Source organism: Epinephelus moara, chromosome 18 (genome assembly GCF_006386435.1).
Source record: "Epinephelus moara isolate mb chromosome 18, YSFRI_EMoa_1.0, whole genome shotgun sequence".
NCBI lineage: Eukaryota > Metazoa > Chordata > Actinopteri > Perciformes > Serranidae > Epinephelus > Epinephelus moara.
In genome coordinates, this window is record NC_065523.1 from 26,033,561 (window position 1) to 26,050,522 (window position 16,962).

General features: G+C 40.0%; 1 protein-coding gene across 1 annotated transcript in view; it reads left to right on the top strand.

Annotated features, from left to right (window-relative positions):
• The first annotated feature begins 309 nt into the window (after positions 1-309).
• Positions 310-16,962, top strand: part of tbl3 (transducin beta like 3) — a 21,501-nt gene continuing 4,848 nt past the window's right edge. Inside the window, exons 1-21 of the mRNA XM_050069074.1 lie at positions 310-472; positions 596-647; positions 1,368-1,463; positions 1,713-1,760; positions 1,884-2,025; positions 2,131-2,215; positions 3,707-3,877; positions 3,982-4,057; positions 4,171-4,267; positions 4,396-4,622; positions 4,865-5,006; positions 5,714-5,772; positions 5,946-6,052; positions 6,152-6,287; positions 8,489-8,728; positions 9,056-9,126; positions 10,306-10,462; positions 11,049-11,107; positions 13,898-14,001; positions 16,000-16,071; positions 16,256-16,414. Of these exons, the coding sequence (XP_049925031.1) occupies positions 441-472; positions 596-647; positions 1,368-1,463; positions 1,713-1,760; positions 1,884-2,025; positions 2,131-2,215; positions 3,707-3,877; positions 3,982-4,057; positions 4,171-4,267; positions 4,396-4,622; positions 4,865-5,006; positions 5,714-5,772; positions 5,946-6,052; positions 6,152-6,287; positions 8,489-8,728; positions 9,056-9,126; positions 10,306-10,462; positions 11,049-11,107; positions 13,898-14,001; positions 16,000-16,071; positions 16,256-16,414 (2,332 nt within the window). The 5' untranslated portion in view covers positions 310-440. The remainder of the gene's footprint in view (positions 473-595; positions 648-1,367; positions 1,464-1,712; positions 1,761-1,883; positions 2,026-2,130; positions 2,216-3,706; positions 3,878-3,981; positions 4,058-4,170; positions 4,268-4,395; positions 4,623-4,864; positions 5,007-5,713; positions 5,773-5,945; positions 6,053-6,151; positions 6,288-8,488; positions 8,729-9,055; positions 9,127-10,305; positions 10,463-11,048; positions 11,108-13,897; positions 14,002-15,999; positions 16,072-16,255; positions 16,415-16,962) is intronic.

Genomic DNA, 16,962 nt, shown 5'->3' on the forward strand with positions numbered 1-16,962 from the left:
AAGCGCGTCCTTTCCCTGCTGTTCTAGCATCAAAGCTCAGCCTCCACGCGTCAAACAGGAACTTTTGAGCATGAATAGCTCCGGCTGGCTCTATTGTTGTGAGCCTCGCAGACTAAATTTAAAAGTGAAAATGAATTTAGAGACTCTATTTATCAAAAAACATTCACCCTTTATACTTCTACGCTTATTTTCCCCTTAAAATGCTAGTTTACACGCTTTTTAATAGCATTTCTATCTGTTTACATGCTGTCAATACAAGTGGGATTCCCTCTGACCAATCACAGCCCAGTGCGCTTCGATGACGTACAATGTGTGCGACTCGGGTATCAACATGCGGGATGGATGTGTTGTCTGTAGCCAACGTGTGAAGTGAGGAATAAGTTAATTTACATCACCATAGCTGCCAAAATATTTCGGTTTTGGCCTTTCTCGTGAGCAAGATGGCAAACACCAACCTTCAGTTCAAAACAAAGTAAGTTTTTAACGCGTCGCACGTGCAGGCTGCAAACCTAGCTAGCAGGCTAACACAAGCTAGGCTAAAGTGTGAGTGAAAGTTGGTGCAACTTGTAGTTATATTCCTGTTGTTTCTTTGCAGTTATGTTGTTGAGAGCAAGATTGAACCGTTTTACAAAGGAGGAAAAGTGCAGGTGAGTTTTCAGACGTGTGTTTTGTGTCAAATGTGTTGCTAAAATGAGTGTGTGAAATTGTCCCTAAAGGGCTCCAGTGATTTAATATTGCACTGCCATAACACGGCGGACTTAGGGACTGTTCTGTACTTATAAGAGCAGGGGAGTGGCTTTTTTTTCTTAATTTTGAATCGTGACCCTCTCTAAATCTACAAATATTTTTTATTGAGCCTCCCTAAGCGACTGGAAAAATGTATGACCCTCCCTCCACCATAAATTAGTTACTAGATTTTAAAACTTACCTTATGATGTTCAAAAGTTGAAAGTTAAAAATTGGAGAGTTACAAAAAATCCCTGGTTTTAAACTCTCCCTGGGATTTTGATGAAATATCACCACTTAAAGCTCAGATTTGGTTTTTTTTTTTTTTTCCTGATGATCAGAAATATGAAAATCCAATAATAATTTCTGTTTTTATAGTTTCTGGCTATGATAAAGGGAAAAAATATATACAAATACAGCTATTTACATTTGTATGCCAGTCCTCTATGCCAAAATATAAGACATAAGTCCCCCCCCCTCAGTGTTTAAAAAATTATTTGACATGCCTCCCCCTTTCTGTACCACCCACTCCCCTCTCATAAATAATGAACAGTCCCTTACAAGTGACAGATTAAAACAAATACGGTCAAAAATTATGCTTTAAGCTGACCCTTTAACCTCTCTGTCTGTTTGTTTTTAAGATCAGCAAAGATGAAAAGTTCATCTTTTGCACTTGTGGATCACGTGTCAATGTTTTGGAGATCAGCACAGGGAAGATCGTCCACTGTGTTGAGCATGTGAGTACACTGTATGCGTGTTTACCTTTCTATAGGTGGGCGATATGGCCTCTGAAATAATATCACTATATTTCAGGATATTTTGCAATAATGATATTCTTGATGATAGGACAAAATACTGAAAAATATTTTAGAATTAAGTGTAAGAACATTTCATTGCAACAAATATCTAAACACATTATTTCTCAGTTCTTTAGTTTGTAACAGTCATCATCCTCTCTGTCTTGTCTGTCCATATTTCAATTGCAGGATGATCAAGAGGACATCACATCTTTCGCACTCAGCTGTGATGATGAGGTAAAACAACCTCAACCACCTGTCATTTCTTCAGTCAGTTCTCATGGTGTGAATTCATCTTATCAGCCCATAAAAAAAGCATTAAGTATGTGAGTTTGTCTCTGCTCTGTGTCCCCACCACAGATGCTGGTAACAGCCAGTAGAGCTCTGCTGCTGAAGCAGTGGGACTGGAAGCAAGCTCAGTGCACTCGCTCCTGGAGGGCCATTCACACTGTTCCTGTAGCCAGTATGACCTTTGACTCCACCTCTACGCTCCTGGCTACAGGTCAGCGATGAATGACAATAACTTGTGTCTTTTGTGTCCCTTGTTTCTGCCTGATTTCTGCTGCGTGGACAGTTTGCTGAGTTTTGTCTTCTTGTTGTCTTGCAGGTGGCTGTGATGGCACTATAAAGCTCTGGGATGTGGTGAAGCAGTACTGCACCCACAATCTTAAAGGGTCATCTGGCGTTGTACAGTAAGTTCACATATATAAGAACAAGAAACGCTTTTGATAATACGTATGTACAGAAGTTGTGTTAAAAAAAACTTAATACTCGGAAAAGGGACAAGATCAGTGTGTCATTGCTACTTTCTTTTTCGTATATCTTACTTTGAGAAACATTTTTCTACGCAAACTTTTTTTGTCATTTAAAAAAGAAGCTGAAGTCTAAAGACAGGCAGTACTGCTATCTTTGTCTTGATGAAATAGTCTAAGATGGCAACATTGGGATTTAAATCAGAAGCTATTTAATAAATCAGAAGGATGAATAAGATTGCATTTGACGAGACATTAAATGTCAACTCTCGGGACTATGAATACATTTCATGTGTATGGAGGTTCAGTATCCAGCCCGCTTCTTGAATAATCAGTGTTGCTGAAGTGAGGAATTAATAGAAGGTTAAATAATAAGAATTGCTTTAGGCATTTAAAGAATGTTTGTTTTTTATCTGCAACGACTTTATCAATTAGGATATCATCTTTGTTTGATTTGATGTAATTTGAAGACCAGCAAATCACATGTTCAGATATTCCAATACTGGACTGTTTTTAGAGTAAGCGTCTTGCGGTTGGGCTGACTTCATACAAATGAACAGAGAGGTGTAAACATGAAGTTATACAGATTGACAGGTAACTGCTTAATTGGACAGCTTTGTGATTGTCCTCCTGCATCATCAGGACCCATGTGACGAGATCAAATTTCAGTGACTGACAGAAGGTTACACAGCACTTAAATGCTTTTGATGTGTATAGTTTTTATCTTTGGTGTCACAAAGAGCTCACATAGAAGTAATTGATTGTAAACATTATTAGTATTTTTAGACTGCAAATCAACTGCATGGTATGAGTAATGACTAACACAGAGACAGAGTGATCTTGTACAGTGGTAATTTGGGGCTTTTTACTGTGGCTCACTGTCACACATTTTTAATGGACTTAATGAACTGACAAAGTACACAGAGTCAGATACAATCATGGCAGTTCAAGCAGCTTTTTAACAAGGAAAATACCCTTGCTGACGTGCATTACCGTGGTTACGTATGCATTAGCACAAATAGTTTATAGGCTATACATTACCTTTATATGGATCAGTTATAAGATCGTGGACAGATTTTCCAATCAGAAGATGGATGTATTTGTAGTTTAGCTTTTGAAATCATGCTAAAATCACATCTGCTATCATAAAGTCCTGCGGTTGGTTTGATGTGCTTTCACACCACAAACCAACCGCACCAGAGTCTGCTTGGAAACGGACTGAGATAAAAAAAAATTCAAGCAGTCTCGGTTCAGTTGTTTGGTGCGCACCAGTGTTTGATTGACGACTTTAACAGCAGTCCAAACGAATTATACTAACAAGGCAAATGGAACCAAAGAGGTTACTCTGAAAGTTTAAGAATTTAGATTTAGTGAAAGATAGTGATTTTGTAAATAAAGAGTAAATTCAGTAACAAGACTGTATCTCTGCAGCCTGGTCCAGTTCCACCCAGACATCGACAGGCTGCAGCTCTTCTCCTCCTCTCTGGACTGTGGCATCCGTCTGTGGGACCTGCGCTCCAGTCAGTGTGTGCGCGTGCTGCAGAGCCACTACAGCGCTGTCACCTCGCTCTGCTTCAGCCCAGATGGTGACACCATGGTCAGGTATGGTACACTCAGCTACTCAATAGACGGGCTGTCATTCGCAACATTTTAAGTGTTTAGGTTTCTAATGATCAGTGTTTTATACATTTCGTCTTTATTTGTAGTTCTGGCAGAGACAAGATCTGCACAGTGTGGGACCTGAAGGCTCAGAAAGCAAAGAGAACTGTGCCGGTCTATGAGGTAAGACTTTGAAAACAGTGCTGAGAACTGAGAGACATTCATTCCTTTCTTTTAAATGCGTGTTGTGGGGAAAATATTGCAGCTTCATTTCTGTGTGCTGTTATTCTCTGCAGGCTGTGGAGGGCGTTGTGCTCCTACCTAAGAATGAGGACATGTCTGAGATTGGAGTGAAGAGCAAAGACTTGCATTTCATCACAGCTGGCAGCAAAGGTTTCTGAAGTGATTTAACATCTAATGTGTTTTGCTGAGCATGGGTCCAGATTTTGTGGACAGCAACACCTCAGAGCTTTGCTTTAAATGTCTCTGTCACTCACCTCTTCTCCCTTCCGCACCTGTAGGCGTGTTGCGAGTGTGGGAGGCCAGCACTGCGCGTTGTGTCTACGCGCAGACCCTCTCCTCCACCCCCACTGCTGTCTCTGAGGAGGAGGAGGAGGAGGAGAAGGACGATGATCCCCGCAGTCTAACGTACCTCCTCTCCCTGCCTGCCTCCTCCAGGCTGGCCACAGTCACAGCAGAACACAACATTGTACTCTACCAGCTGCCTGGACTCACCACACAGCAGCAGGTTGGTACTGAGGACACATGAGCGGGATATTTAGATCCAGCACTTATAATAATGTTACAGTAAAGTACAGTAAAGCACACTCAGTTATACGATTTTACATTTACATTTGTTCGGGTTGATTGGAGAGAAAATTAGGTTTAAGTTATATATATATATAGTAGTTAGAATTATTATATAGATATTCTCCCCAGACATCTTGGTCGCTAATGGACACTCTCCTCCTCTGTCTGTCCCTCTCACAGTTTGTGGGATACAATGACGAAGTGCTGGACGTGAAGTTTCTGGGTAAAGACGACAGCCACATCGTGGTGGCGACCAACAGCTGCCAGCTCAAGGTGTTCGAGCTGCTCACCAACAGCTGCCAGATCCTGTACGGACACACAGGTCAGTCACCAGCAGAGGGCAGCGTGCGTATGCAAATACCCACATGTGTGAAATGCATAGCAGTGTGTTTGTTAGTGCGCCAGAGGGCAGAAAGTTTACACAGAAAGAATCAAAAGATGATGGATGTGTCATCAGTATTTTTTTCTGAATTGATTCGATTTTCTGTCTTGTTCACATTTCAACACCATTTTTTCTTTGTTAGACACTGTAATGACTTTTAATGCAGGTTTTTGCAGTAGTTTCTAAAAGCTGCAGTAGATCTTTCATGCCTTGGAGGAACCTGTGTGATCAGGAGTGAAAACCTTACTACAATTCTAGATATATTGCACACTGATATTAACGAACTTACTTTACAAAAAGATCATTTGCTTTGTATCGAGGCTGACAGATTGTGATTTTGCAAAAGATGCTAAAATAAATAAAGAATAATGTAAGAATAAAAACATATACGTTCATTAGAAGTATATACATCTTTAAAAACACAGCTACCAAAATTAAGACTTTCAAAATACAGGCTCTGTAAGCTGTGCCAGGATTTGTGTGAATTGAATCTGTCATTAGAGGAACCAGATTCCAGAGAATTCAGACGTGACACAATTGGGTCATCTCACTTTTACAGTGTTTAAAAAGTGACTTGCTGAGCAGGTTGGAGAGACGATTACATGCTCACACACTCACTGCTCTTTTTATCTGCTTATCATCCACAGATACTGTCCTCTCATTGGACGTGTTCAAAAAAGGCTTTCTCTTTGCGAGCTGCGCGAAGGTGAGCACATGTGTCTGCACGGTTCAACAACACCACAGACAAAGAATCAAAATGAAGGAATTAATGATTGTGCACACTGAACTGCACGCTATTCAACACACGTCTTATAATTGAAGATGCTAATAAACCACTTTTAAGCCAACAATAATTTTGTGTTGTGTCTTTGTCTGTAGGACAGGTCGGTGCGTGTGTGGCAGATGGACAGCGACAGCGGTCAGGTGCACTGTGTGGCTCAGGGCTCCAGCCACACTAACGCCGTGGGCTCCATCACCTGCTCCAGGTAACTCTCCTTCAGTCGCACAGGCAAACAGCCAAGACGGGAATCAGTCGTAAACAAAGGAAACGTAACGATCCTCCATCTTTGTTTGTTTGTGCCCAGGATGAAAGCGTCTTTCGTAGTGTCCGGCAGTCAGGACTGCACCGTGAAGGTGTGGGATCTCCCAGCAGACTTGACTACAGCAGGGGAGGACGTACATCAGCTGACCCCCCGTGCCACAGAGAAGGCACACGACAAGGTACAAGCAATACACAGTTTTGAGTTAGAATAAAAGCCCTGCAACCACCTGCAGCTGATAGCATGTTTCATGTAAAAGACATGCTTCATTAGATACTACGTCATAATTAATTTAAGATTGCGGTTGTACGGTATGTTCTCCAAAACCATCCTGTGAGCTTTCACATGCTCACATCAAAGAAACAGCCGCTCCACAGACGCAATTAGAATGTAAGAAATTCCTGAGGTGACAAATTTATTGCAGCAACAGGGTGCGTCAGAGTGGCTCCTGTGAATTTTAGTGACAGGAAAAACTTGACAGCTTTTCAATATGATGAAATATGATCGTCAAGCTGGCAAGTCATGAACATTTGTGCTTTCATGTAGTCGTTTGACAACAGAAGCATGGGTCACTGTGATTGTCTTTACCGAAATACAAACCGGGGAAAATATATAGATAGAGAGATAGATACTTCATTAATCCCAAGGGAAATTGAGGCACCCAGTAGCTTATTACACAACACGTACAAAGACAATGATACACATAGGGATAGGGAATATAAGTGTTAGAATAAAAACACACAGCAGTGGAATGATAGTTTAGTCCCAGTACTACCGCAGAGAGCTGTTTCTACAGTAGATATGGTGCAAATTTAAGTGGCTGACAGTGCAGGTATTACAATGTAAGGTGATTAACCAAGTGATCTCTGAAATTCAGAGGCGACAGCAAAGAACCGTGCGGTCTGTCCTCACATCCTTTGCTAATAAAAAGAGGAGGAAATCCGAGACATTTTATCCCCTTTATTTAATTTAGGATTTTTAGAGTTTCTGGTTTCCTTCATTATCGCTGGACACGTCACAGCATTGTCATAAGATCTTTCTGCCCACTCACAAACAGCTCAGTTAATCTCTTTCTGTGGAAAGAGATTAACTTGTTAAACTTTAGACAAAAGAAGGTCAGGTTAAGGCTGATATTTTTTTTTTTTTTTTTTTTTTTTGGACTGATGTAGAGAGAGAAAAGGCTCCGTAATGAGAGTGCACAGTTTTTCCTTGCAGTGCAAATGTGTCTGATAAAACAGCCCGACTGTTCAGCACTGACCACTTCTAGAGGCTGTTATCGTTTCTTTTAGTGTCACTCATAGTGTGTAGCTTCATTCTTTCTTCACTGGCACTGCTGCCACAGCACACATCTTACTTTGATTTCATGCAGATGCTCACATGTTTGAACTTTATTCAGGATTAGCTGCTTTTCCTGCTCTTAAATTACATTAAACTGAACACGTTTGAGTTTTCTGAAGACATTTAAAGGTCTCACTTTGAGCTCTGGGTAATAGTGATGGGGGATTTTTCATTTTTAAACATTTTTTATAAACCAAACAATAAATGTATTGATCAAAAAATAAGCAGTTAAAAAGACCCTCTATTCAAAAATATGATATCCTTTGTTTATGTCCACTTGTGCAAAGTTTGTCACTAGTGAAGTGTTTTCACATTCCTCTAGTGAAGTGCACTTCCTTATAATCTGGGATTCAAACATATGCCATACACAAGCTAGATTAGGTACGGCTCTAATCTTCCTCCACTACTGCACCAAACATGAGCAAGAAATCAGGATTTTTTTAATAGTGTACCTCAAATGCCAGCTCACATGCATATTAATAAGAAAAAAAAGGTAAAATTTTGATAGACAGAATCCTAACTATGATATTTTTTGGGGTAATGACTAAACAATCCAGTCTCACTCACACACACAGGGGAGTCAGTCTCCAGCCATGTCTTTGTGAACAGATTGTGAAAGGTCACTCTTTACATAAGGAAGTCCAGAGCTCCAGTGGAACTGATTTCCATTGGCAAGTTTCTGTCAAGTAAAATTTCAACACACCATAATTTCCTGCTAACTGGAGATGTGAGATACGACAATCTGTCCATCAGCAGTGCCTGGTTACTCAACTTGTCTTTTGTTGTCATGTAAGCCGTTAAGGAAATATCATATTTCACACGCAATGTAAGATGTTAGTCACGGCAGTGAGGTGACACCGGTGGCAGTGTAGTGGGAGGAATTTTAGCGAATCCGTTTCTCCTGGAAGAAATGTGACTGTATGCCCTCACGCCTTTTTTCCATTTACGTTTTATGAATGAATTTCTTCCGTCAAACTTGCATCTACTAAAATTTCATCAACTTAGAGATTCCTATTCCTTATTTTCTTTTCTCCCTTCTTCCAGGATGTGAACAGCGTAGCAGTGTCACCCAATGACAAGCTGCTGGCTTCGGGCTCCCAGGACCGCACAGCTAAGCTGTGGTCGCTGGCAGGGGAAGGAGCCGTGGGCCTGCTGGGGGTATTTCGGGGCCACCGTCGTGGCGTCTGGGCCATCTGCTTCTCTCCTGTGGACCAGGTGCTGGCCACGTCCTCCGCAGATGGAGCCACCAAACTGTGGAGTCTGCAGGACTTCAGCTGCCTCAAGGTGGGCCCCGTGGTTTAGCACACACATGGCACAGAGTTTCATTTATCACAGAATGTGATAGGTGATTGAGTACATTAGCTGTGTGTGCGATAAGTTCCCTTATCAGTGAAAAGCTTGATTTCACACTGACACACCATTGTGACGTCATATTTCACACTGTAAATTCATGAGGCGATTTTCTGTGGTGTTGTGGTGTGAAATCATTTTAAGATAACACTTAACGGCCACACGAGTTACTTAAATTACTTATATTCCTGTAGCTGATTGTAATTATTTATATTTTTTGTGATTGAAACGATTTGTTTTTTTACTCTTAATCTTTTCTAGACATTCGAGGGTCACGATGCATCAGTTCTGAAGGTCATCTTCGTGAGCCGAGGCACTCAGCTGCTCACCAGGTAACCCCACCGACCTCTCATGCAAAGCTTTTCTCCATAAAAGTACACCTTCGAAAATCACCTCCTTAGTCAGTAAAAGAAAAACAAGCAGCTTCACATTGTGCTGTGCTTGAGGAAAACTGAGCTCAGAGCGCTTATGTATGCTTATCACGTTATCTCTGATTGTCATGATCCATTTCCGGGGCTCTGAACACGTATTAGTAACGCTTGCTCGCTAATAAGATTAAAGATTGTGAAACAGAAACTCGCCGCAGGCTCAAGTGGCATATTTATAACCAGCGGAAGACATTTTAACAGTTTTCTATTGCTTTGGTGTTTGACTGGAGACGGCAAACTTTAAGGAAATTATGCTCAATCTGCAGCGTGGTAGGAAAACACTTGATACATAAACAGTAGCTGTGTCCCAGCCCTCTGAGCTAATGCATGCTAACAAGGCTAACGACAGATCAGGGATGTGTACCATTTTTTGCTGACATTAGATATCAAATAAATCAAGAGCCTGTATCGTATTAAGTTGTTGTGAGCTGTAAATTCACCACATCAGCAGATAGGAGAAGATAACGTTACCTTGGAGCCTGACCAGGCACAGCATCTCTTCCTCCGGGCAGCTTCCTCTATCGCACTCACCCTGGGTCTGCAGCTGCCTGTAGAGCAGTGTAAAAGGAGGGAGCGCTCACTCCACAGCTAGAAAAGTCCCTAGAAATACACTGCACACTGAATGACAAAAAAAGAGAGACTGCTTGACTTGAAAAGTCTAAGTTGATTAAGGGGTCTCTGACTGACAATTGGAATCTTTGATTTTCAGGGGTCAGGGGGGAAAATAATGAGAGATGATGTCCGAAGTTCTGAGAGCTCAAGATACATTTTTCAAATGCTTTGTTTTGTCCAACTAACAGTCCAAAAACCAACAATATAAATCTCAGAAGAGCAGCAAACGTTCACCTGAGAGGCTCCAACCAGACAATATTTGCCAGATTTGCTCGATTAAACAACGGTAGCGATTGTTTTCAATGTCAAAATAGCTGGAAACAAATGTTCTGCAGAGCCTCATCAGAATTGGGATGTAGTTTAGATTTGGAACATCCACCTCCTTCTGTCTCTCTCTGCTTTTTGATCACGTAGCATTTTAAAATAAAACCTTGTTGTAATTCCGCTCTCCTAATCGTGCTCTGTCCTCAGTGGTTCAGATGGTTTAGTGAAGCTGTGGACCATAAAGACAAACGAGTGTGTGAAGACGCTGGACGCCCACCAGGACAAAGTGTGGGGTCTCCACGCCAGCCGCAAAGATGACAAGATGGTGACTGGCTCAGCAGACTCTAACATCTCTGTGTGGGTGGTAAGTGTCATTTGATTGATCGTCACCTGTTGAACAGAGGACGTGGAGCTACATTCAGGGCAGGCTATAAGTCAAACAATACTTTTTTATATATTGTGAATAAAAAAGTATTGTTTGACTGCCCCAGATTAAAGTATTGATTGCAAGTTTAAGAAAATGAACAGTTTTCCAGTGTTTTCTGGTGCTTTTTAGTCTCTGTTGTTTGGATGTAGTTGAATGATATTCCCAGAATTAAATCATGAAATAAAAGCAAGAAAATAAAATAGAAATATAAGATTATTTATTCAACAACTTATAAATCACTGTATTTCAAAACCTATGTCTGGTAATCACTTGACAGTGCTCTCTAGCTTGTTTGGTCAGTGTTTGCATGAACCAAGTGAGGAGGTGACGTTAAAGATTTCAGTGTTTGCGTCAGCAAATATCCAACCTGCTGAAGCACCCTTTAGCAAAATCTTCAGTTGACTTTTTTACTACTTAATTTTCACTCTCACTGACCTCTCCCTTCTGAGGAATTGAGGAATCTCTCCGCAGGGATCAACGCATTACCACAAAAAATGTTGTTGTTTCTTTTGTCTGCTGTTAGGACGTGACTGAAGTGGAGCTGGCAGAGGAGCAGGCCAAGCAGGAGGATCAGACACTCAAGTAAGCTACACGCAACATTATTTGCTGTACCACTGCTGTGGTGGGCTGCCCCAGTCGCTAGCCGATAGATTGCCAGGCGCTTTCTGACGGGGACAGCTTGCCTACATGGCGTGACAGCTTGTCGTGAGGTGCCGTCAGACATATTGGAAAGCCCTGTTCATTGTAAGGTTTGCAGGGACTGCTCATGAAACCCTCCACATCGCAGTCCCACCACTCCTGACCCCTCTACTGGCTGTATCCACACAGCGACCATCAACAGCTGCTAATAGAGCCAGTGGACCAAAAGCCAGTTTGTATGACAGCCTGTCATCCCAATGACCAACAGCCCTTGTTCCATGGGTCCATCTCCCAAACATACACCACACATTCTCTGGATGATGTCACATATGGGTCACTTCAAACAGGGATGCATGTTAACCCCAGGTGTAAACAAGGCCAGAGCGGGCTGATGTCATCCAGCCCTCCATCCTCTGGCTGATGACTCAGACTCAAGAGGTGGACAAACAAGGTCTTGTCGTGTTTTTGTCGGAGGTCAGGCCTGACTTTAGTCCCCCTTGTTGCAACATCCAGTCACCAGATAAATAAACAGAGACTGTGTTAGGCTAAGGTGGACCTCACTGGGTCACAGGTCACGCCTGGCAAAGGTCGGGGCTATATGTGTGTGTTCTGATAAGAAGAAGGGAATTTCATGCCTTAAACAGACTGATTGTATGTATTTAATGATTGTGTATGTTTGCTCACTGACAGACACTCAGACATATGATCTTTTTGACGCCAGCCTGGGTAACAGATAATGTAAATTATTATCAGGTAGGGTTAGGCCATACTAAGGTATATAGCCATTAAAGGTAGAAATGTGACCAGCGGAGACTTTGCAATACTTTTTCTACCTTTGCAGCTATATTCAGGGCAGGCTATGAGGCAAATTAGGGCTGGATTATAAATAAGAGATAAATAATGGATAAATAAATCTAAAATAAGTAAATTTAACAATAAATAAATAAATAAATGTAAAAATAATAAATAAATTTTTTAAAAAAGAAAAAGAAACAAATACATGTACAAAATGAATAAATGTAAAAAAAAAAAAAAAGGAAATAAATATAAAAAGTGTTTAAAGGGCCAGTGTGTAAAATGGGTTGAAAACAGTGACATCAGTGTTCAAATTCTAGATTGCACGGCTCACTCGCTCACCCCTCCCGTTGGGTAAATGACGGTGGCCTCGTAGGGACAAAAAGACAGACATGAGTTTTTCGGGAGTAGGTCTGTCTAGCGACGAGGTGAATGTTTATTTAGAAATCTAAATCATGTTATGATATTGTAATGAATCCCTCACGAGCAGGAGACCAGAGTAGCATTCGGGAAAAAGGCCAGTTTATTTGAGCACTCCAAAAACTCCGGTAACACTCCAGGGGGTAAAAGACTCCGTCCCAAACTCTGACTCTTCTAGCGTAACACACACACTTCATACACACATACTCGATTACCATACCGAGTGGGGGCCCCCCTCCCCTCTCTGCTCCGCCAATCTCCAGCCCGCACACTGACTGACAGCGTAGCCTGTAAACAGCGCTCAGCTGTTTATTTAGCCTAGCAATATCTCCGGACTATAGTAGCTGCAATGGACGACTTTGAACGCGATTTTGAAGAGTTTCTTGTAGCGGACACAGACCCAGAACCATACCTGTTTGAGCCGGAGCATACAGATGAGAGCCGGAGTACACTGAGCGGGCGAGAAGAGAGGCTGAATCCTCCACTCCCATTTTGCTGCGCAGAATGGGATTCGGTGCTACCATCGTTGGGGAGATATATCATCAGGAGGAAAAGCGCCGCAGAGAGTGCATCACAAGGACTGAAGTTGCGTCTTCTTTTCCTCGCAGATGACGGTTCGGGTTCATTCTCTCCTGTTGCGTGGTAAGTGTGGTCCATTCGCAAACTTTATAACTAAAAAAAACTTTTCACTACTCTCTGTCGACGAACTACTAACACTCTCTGCTGTTTCCTCCTCCTTCTTCCTTCCTTCCGCTGTCTTCGTTGGTTTATTTATACACTCGAAACGCGTTCTCTGGCTGGCTGGATTGTCCGCTCGGGCTGCCATACATACATGGCGGTGCAAGATGGTGACCTCTCTAAAGCAAGGCCCTTGCTATATATATATATATATATATAAAAGCATAATTATAAGGCTACGAAAACCAAACGAATTTTATTTTATAGCGATTATACACTATACACTATACACTAAACATATTAATGGGTAGAATATTCAGATTCAGATTCAGATTTGACAATAAACCATGCCAAATATTACACACTGGCCCTTTAAAAATAAACAAACACATGTATGAAATAAAAAAGTAAAAAGTAAAAAAAAATAGTTACAAAAAATGAAATTAAAATAAAAAAAGAATTAAAAGAAGGAAATAGTTATTTTAAAAAATCTAAGTAAAATCACGTGATTAAGTATGGTTTGGTTACTTTAAACCATTTCTTAACTAAATTTACCGAACAGTTACTGTACTGTGAAATATACCATTACCATGATATAAAATTACATATACTGTGATTTAAGATTTTGGCCATATCGCGACCTCAAATTTCAGTCAGGATTTCATAGAGTAAACGATGCTGGAACGCCTCGTTATTGTTGCAAAGGAAGTTGGTATTGTTCAGACAAGTCAAGTACACTTGACTTTGTGTAGTTTGTGGAAAAATTGTCGTACATAACAGCTGAACTTTCCTTGAGGCCATGCGGTTAATGTGATTGATGTGTGTGTGTTGTGTCTGAAGGCAGCAGGAGTTGTCCAACCTGCTCCATGAGAAGAAGTACCTGAAAGCCCTGGGTCTCGCCATCTCGCTGGACCAGCCTCACACTGTGCTCACTGTGATCAAAGGTAAAACATTTCTGGGGCATGTTTGCTTATATTGACTAACATACACTGGGAAGCTGACAGGAAATGAGGAGAAAAAGAGAGGGGAAGTGTCCCTGAGGCTACGAGGATGCCCCGACATTTACTGGTTGCATGCTGTACACAGTGTACACATGGTTTTAATTTTATACTGAGTAGTTTCTCCCTCTTAACATCATATGTCCTCTGTACACACTTCATCTCTGTCCTTCATTGTTTCACATGTGGTAATCTCATCAATCTGTCATCTGTCAGTGTGGATAGCTGCTCAAGTTTAAGAGTTGAGTCACCCAAGCATTGATGCAGTCTGAACACAAAAACAAAAAACGACCTGGATTCCACAAATGTTTGGTGTCTTTTGTCCCGTCCCATGATGACACAGAGTCCTTTTTTCAAAAACAAAGAAGCATATTGGCGTTTTGTTGATGTGAAACTGCATACCCATCATGACCTTAAACACAACCGCAGGTTTCTGGGAAGTATCACAGACTGTTTATAATGATACTGTAAGTGTTTGTACTGTTGTGAACCCTCTGAACTTCTGTACGTGTATTAAAGCTGCTTCTTCACTTTTGCAAAGTAAAAGGCAGTTAAAGTGGTATTATAGTAGTCAACATGACATTTAGCCATAAGTCTTAAATCCAGACTTCCAAAAATCTTCACTTTTCCAGTTTTGTTAATTGAATTTTTTACGGCATACATGACCTGGGTATTCAATGTCTAAGTTTCAATGCCCGTATCCGGACAAGTAAATATACCTTGTCAAATACCTGGAGAGCTAGAGAGATAGTAATACTGGTAACTAAAATTTAAGTAAAAAAGACTTTAGAAGAAGAACAAGAAGAAAAAAAAACATATATATATATATATATATATATATATATATATATATATATGTTAAAATAAAAAATAAATACATGTAAAAAAAAAAAAAAAGAAATAAAATAAGAAATGTAATACATTTTTTTAAATGTAAACAAAATATATAATTAATGTAAAAATAATAGATAAATAAATCTAAAATAAGTAAATGTAACAAAAAATAAATATATAAATGTAAAAATAAATGAAAAATAAACAAATACATGTACAAAATGTAAATGTTAAAAGAAAAAAATGTAAAAAAAAGTGCAAAAATAATAGATAAATAAATCTAAAATAAGTAAATGTAACAAAAAATAAATAAATAAATGTGAAAATAAATAAATAAATAAATGAAAAAAAGAAAAGAAAATTCCATGTACAAAATAAGTAAATGTTAAAAGAAATAAATGTAAAAAAAGAAATGTAGAAAATGTTTAAAAATAAACAAATACCTATATAAAATAAAAAAAGTAAAAATAAATAAATGTAAAAATAAATAAATGTAAATAAAACAGTCACAAAAAAATTAAATTAAAACTTAAAAAAATAAAATTAAAAGAAGGAAATAGTGATTTAAAAAAATCTTAGTAAAATTATTATTTATTTTTTTTTAAATAAAATACAAATACGATTTACAGTGAAAAAAATTCATCTTTATTTTTCGAGTTACAAGCAATAAAAAGACTGACATGAAGCTACAACTGGAAGACATCTTATGCAGTCCTGTATGGGGTGGATCAGCATGCCTGCCATTCAGTAAACGTGTCAAACAAAAGCCAGGTGCATTCTTATTTTTGTTCCGATAATGCAAAGTTATATCACACCCAGTCATGCAAGAATATGAAAGGGGTCAAAGAGAGGTGTGCGCATGCAGGTTTTTCAGTGGAGTCTCCGGTTTTGTAATCCTACAATTGTTTACACTACAGTTTTCACATGCCAGTGTTAATTATATAATTATATATCATGATAGGTGAGAACATGATTATTAATGAGATATGTAACATAATAATTATTAGAGATGTTTACCTCAAAAGGAAGGTGTTTGCCAGGTGAGGTGTGAGCAGACCTGTATACGTTAAAGACAACTGAGTTTGACATGCTGTTCTCTGTTGCTTCTAGCGATCCGTCAGGTGGAGGATAGCCGCGAGCTGTTAGAGAAGACGGTACTGAAACTTCGAGTGGATCAGAAAGGTAACAGATCAATAATGTCCTTCAGCCTCTCTGATGCTGGAGTACAGAAACCACAATCTTCTAATCTTCTAAAAGGGATTTTAAGTAAACTAGGAGTAATAGTTTCTTATCTTCCTTCTCTTTCCACCTTCACCACTGGCTGCCGCCCCACACTCGACCCTGTTATGACTTCAACCCCACTCAGAGTCGCTCCTGCGCTACTGTGCGGTGTGGAACACCAACGCCAGAAACTGTCAGGATGCCCAGGCCGTCCTCCAGGTGCTCCTCACACACCTGCCGCCTGAGGAGCTGCTTCAGTACCAGGGTGCTCGAACTTACCTCGAGGGACTCATCCCATATACAGGTCAGCCAAATGTGTGTGTGTGTGTGTGTGTGCGTGAACTAACTGAGACAAATAGTATGTGCCAGGCAGGGGAGAAAGAAGTGTATTAATAGACATTTTTTTCGGGTTATATGCCCAGATTTATCGTAATTGCCATGCTTGCTTGATGTCAAATATAAAAAATCTAAAATACACTAATAATAAAGAAAAATAAACTGAGATTGGGATTGATGACATAATAAGAATGACATCATCATCTCAGTTGCAAGTTGCAAGTTTAAGACTGGATTTAAGACATCTGTGACATTGCGGTCACTGCACACACTCTGCTGTAAAGAAAAAGAGAACGGCAGGGAGATTCCCTGGTGCCCTGAAGCTTTCTATTTAACACCCTTTACACCACGTTCCAAATTATTATGCAAATTGTATTTAAGTGTCATAAAGATTAAATTTTTTGTTTTTCAATTAAACTCATGGATGGTATTGTGTCTCAGGGTTCTTTGGATCACTGAAATCAATCTCAGACACCTGTCATAATTAGTTGGCCAGGTAAGCCCAATTAAAGGAAA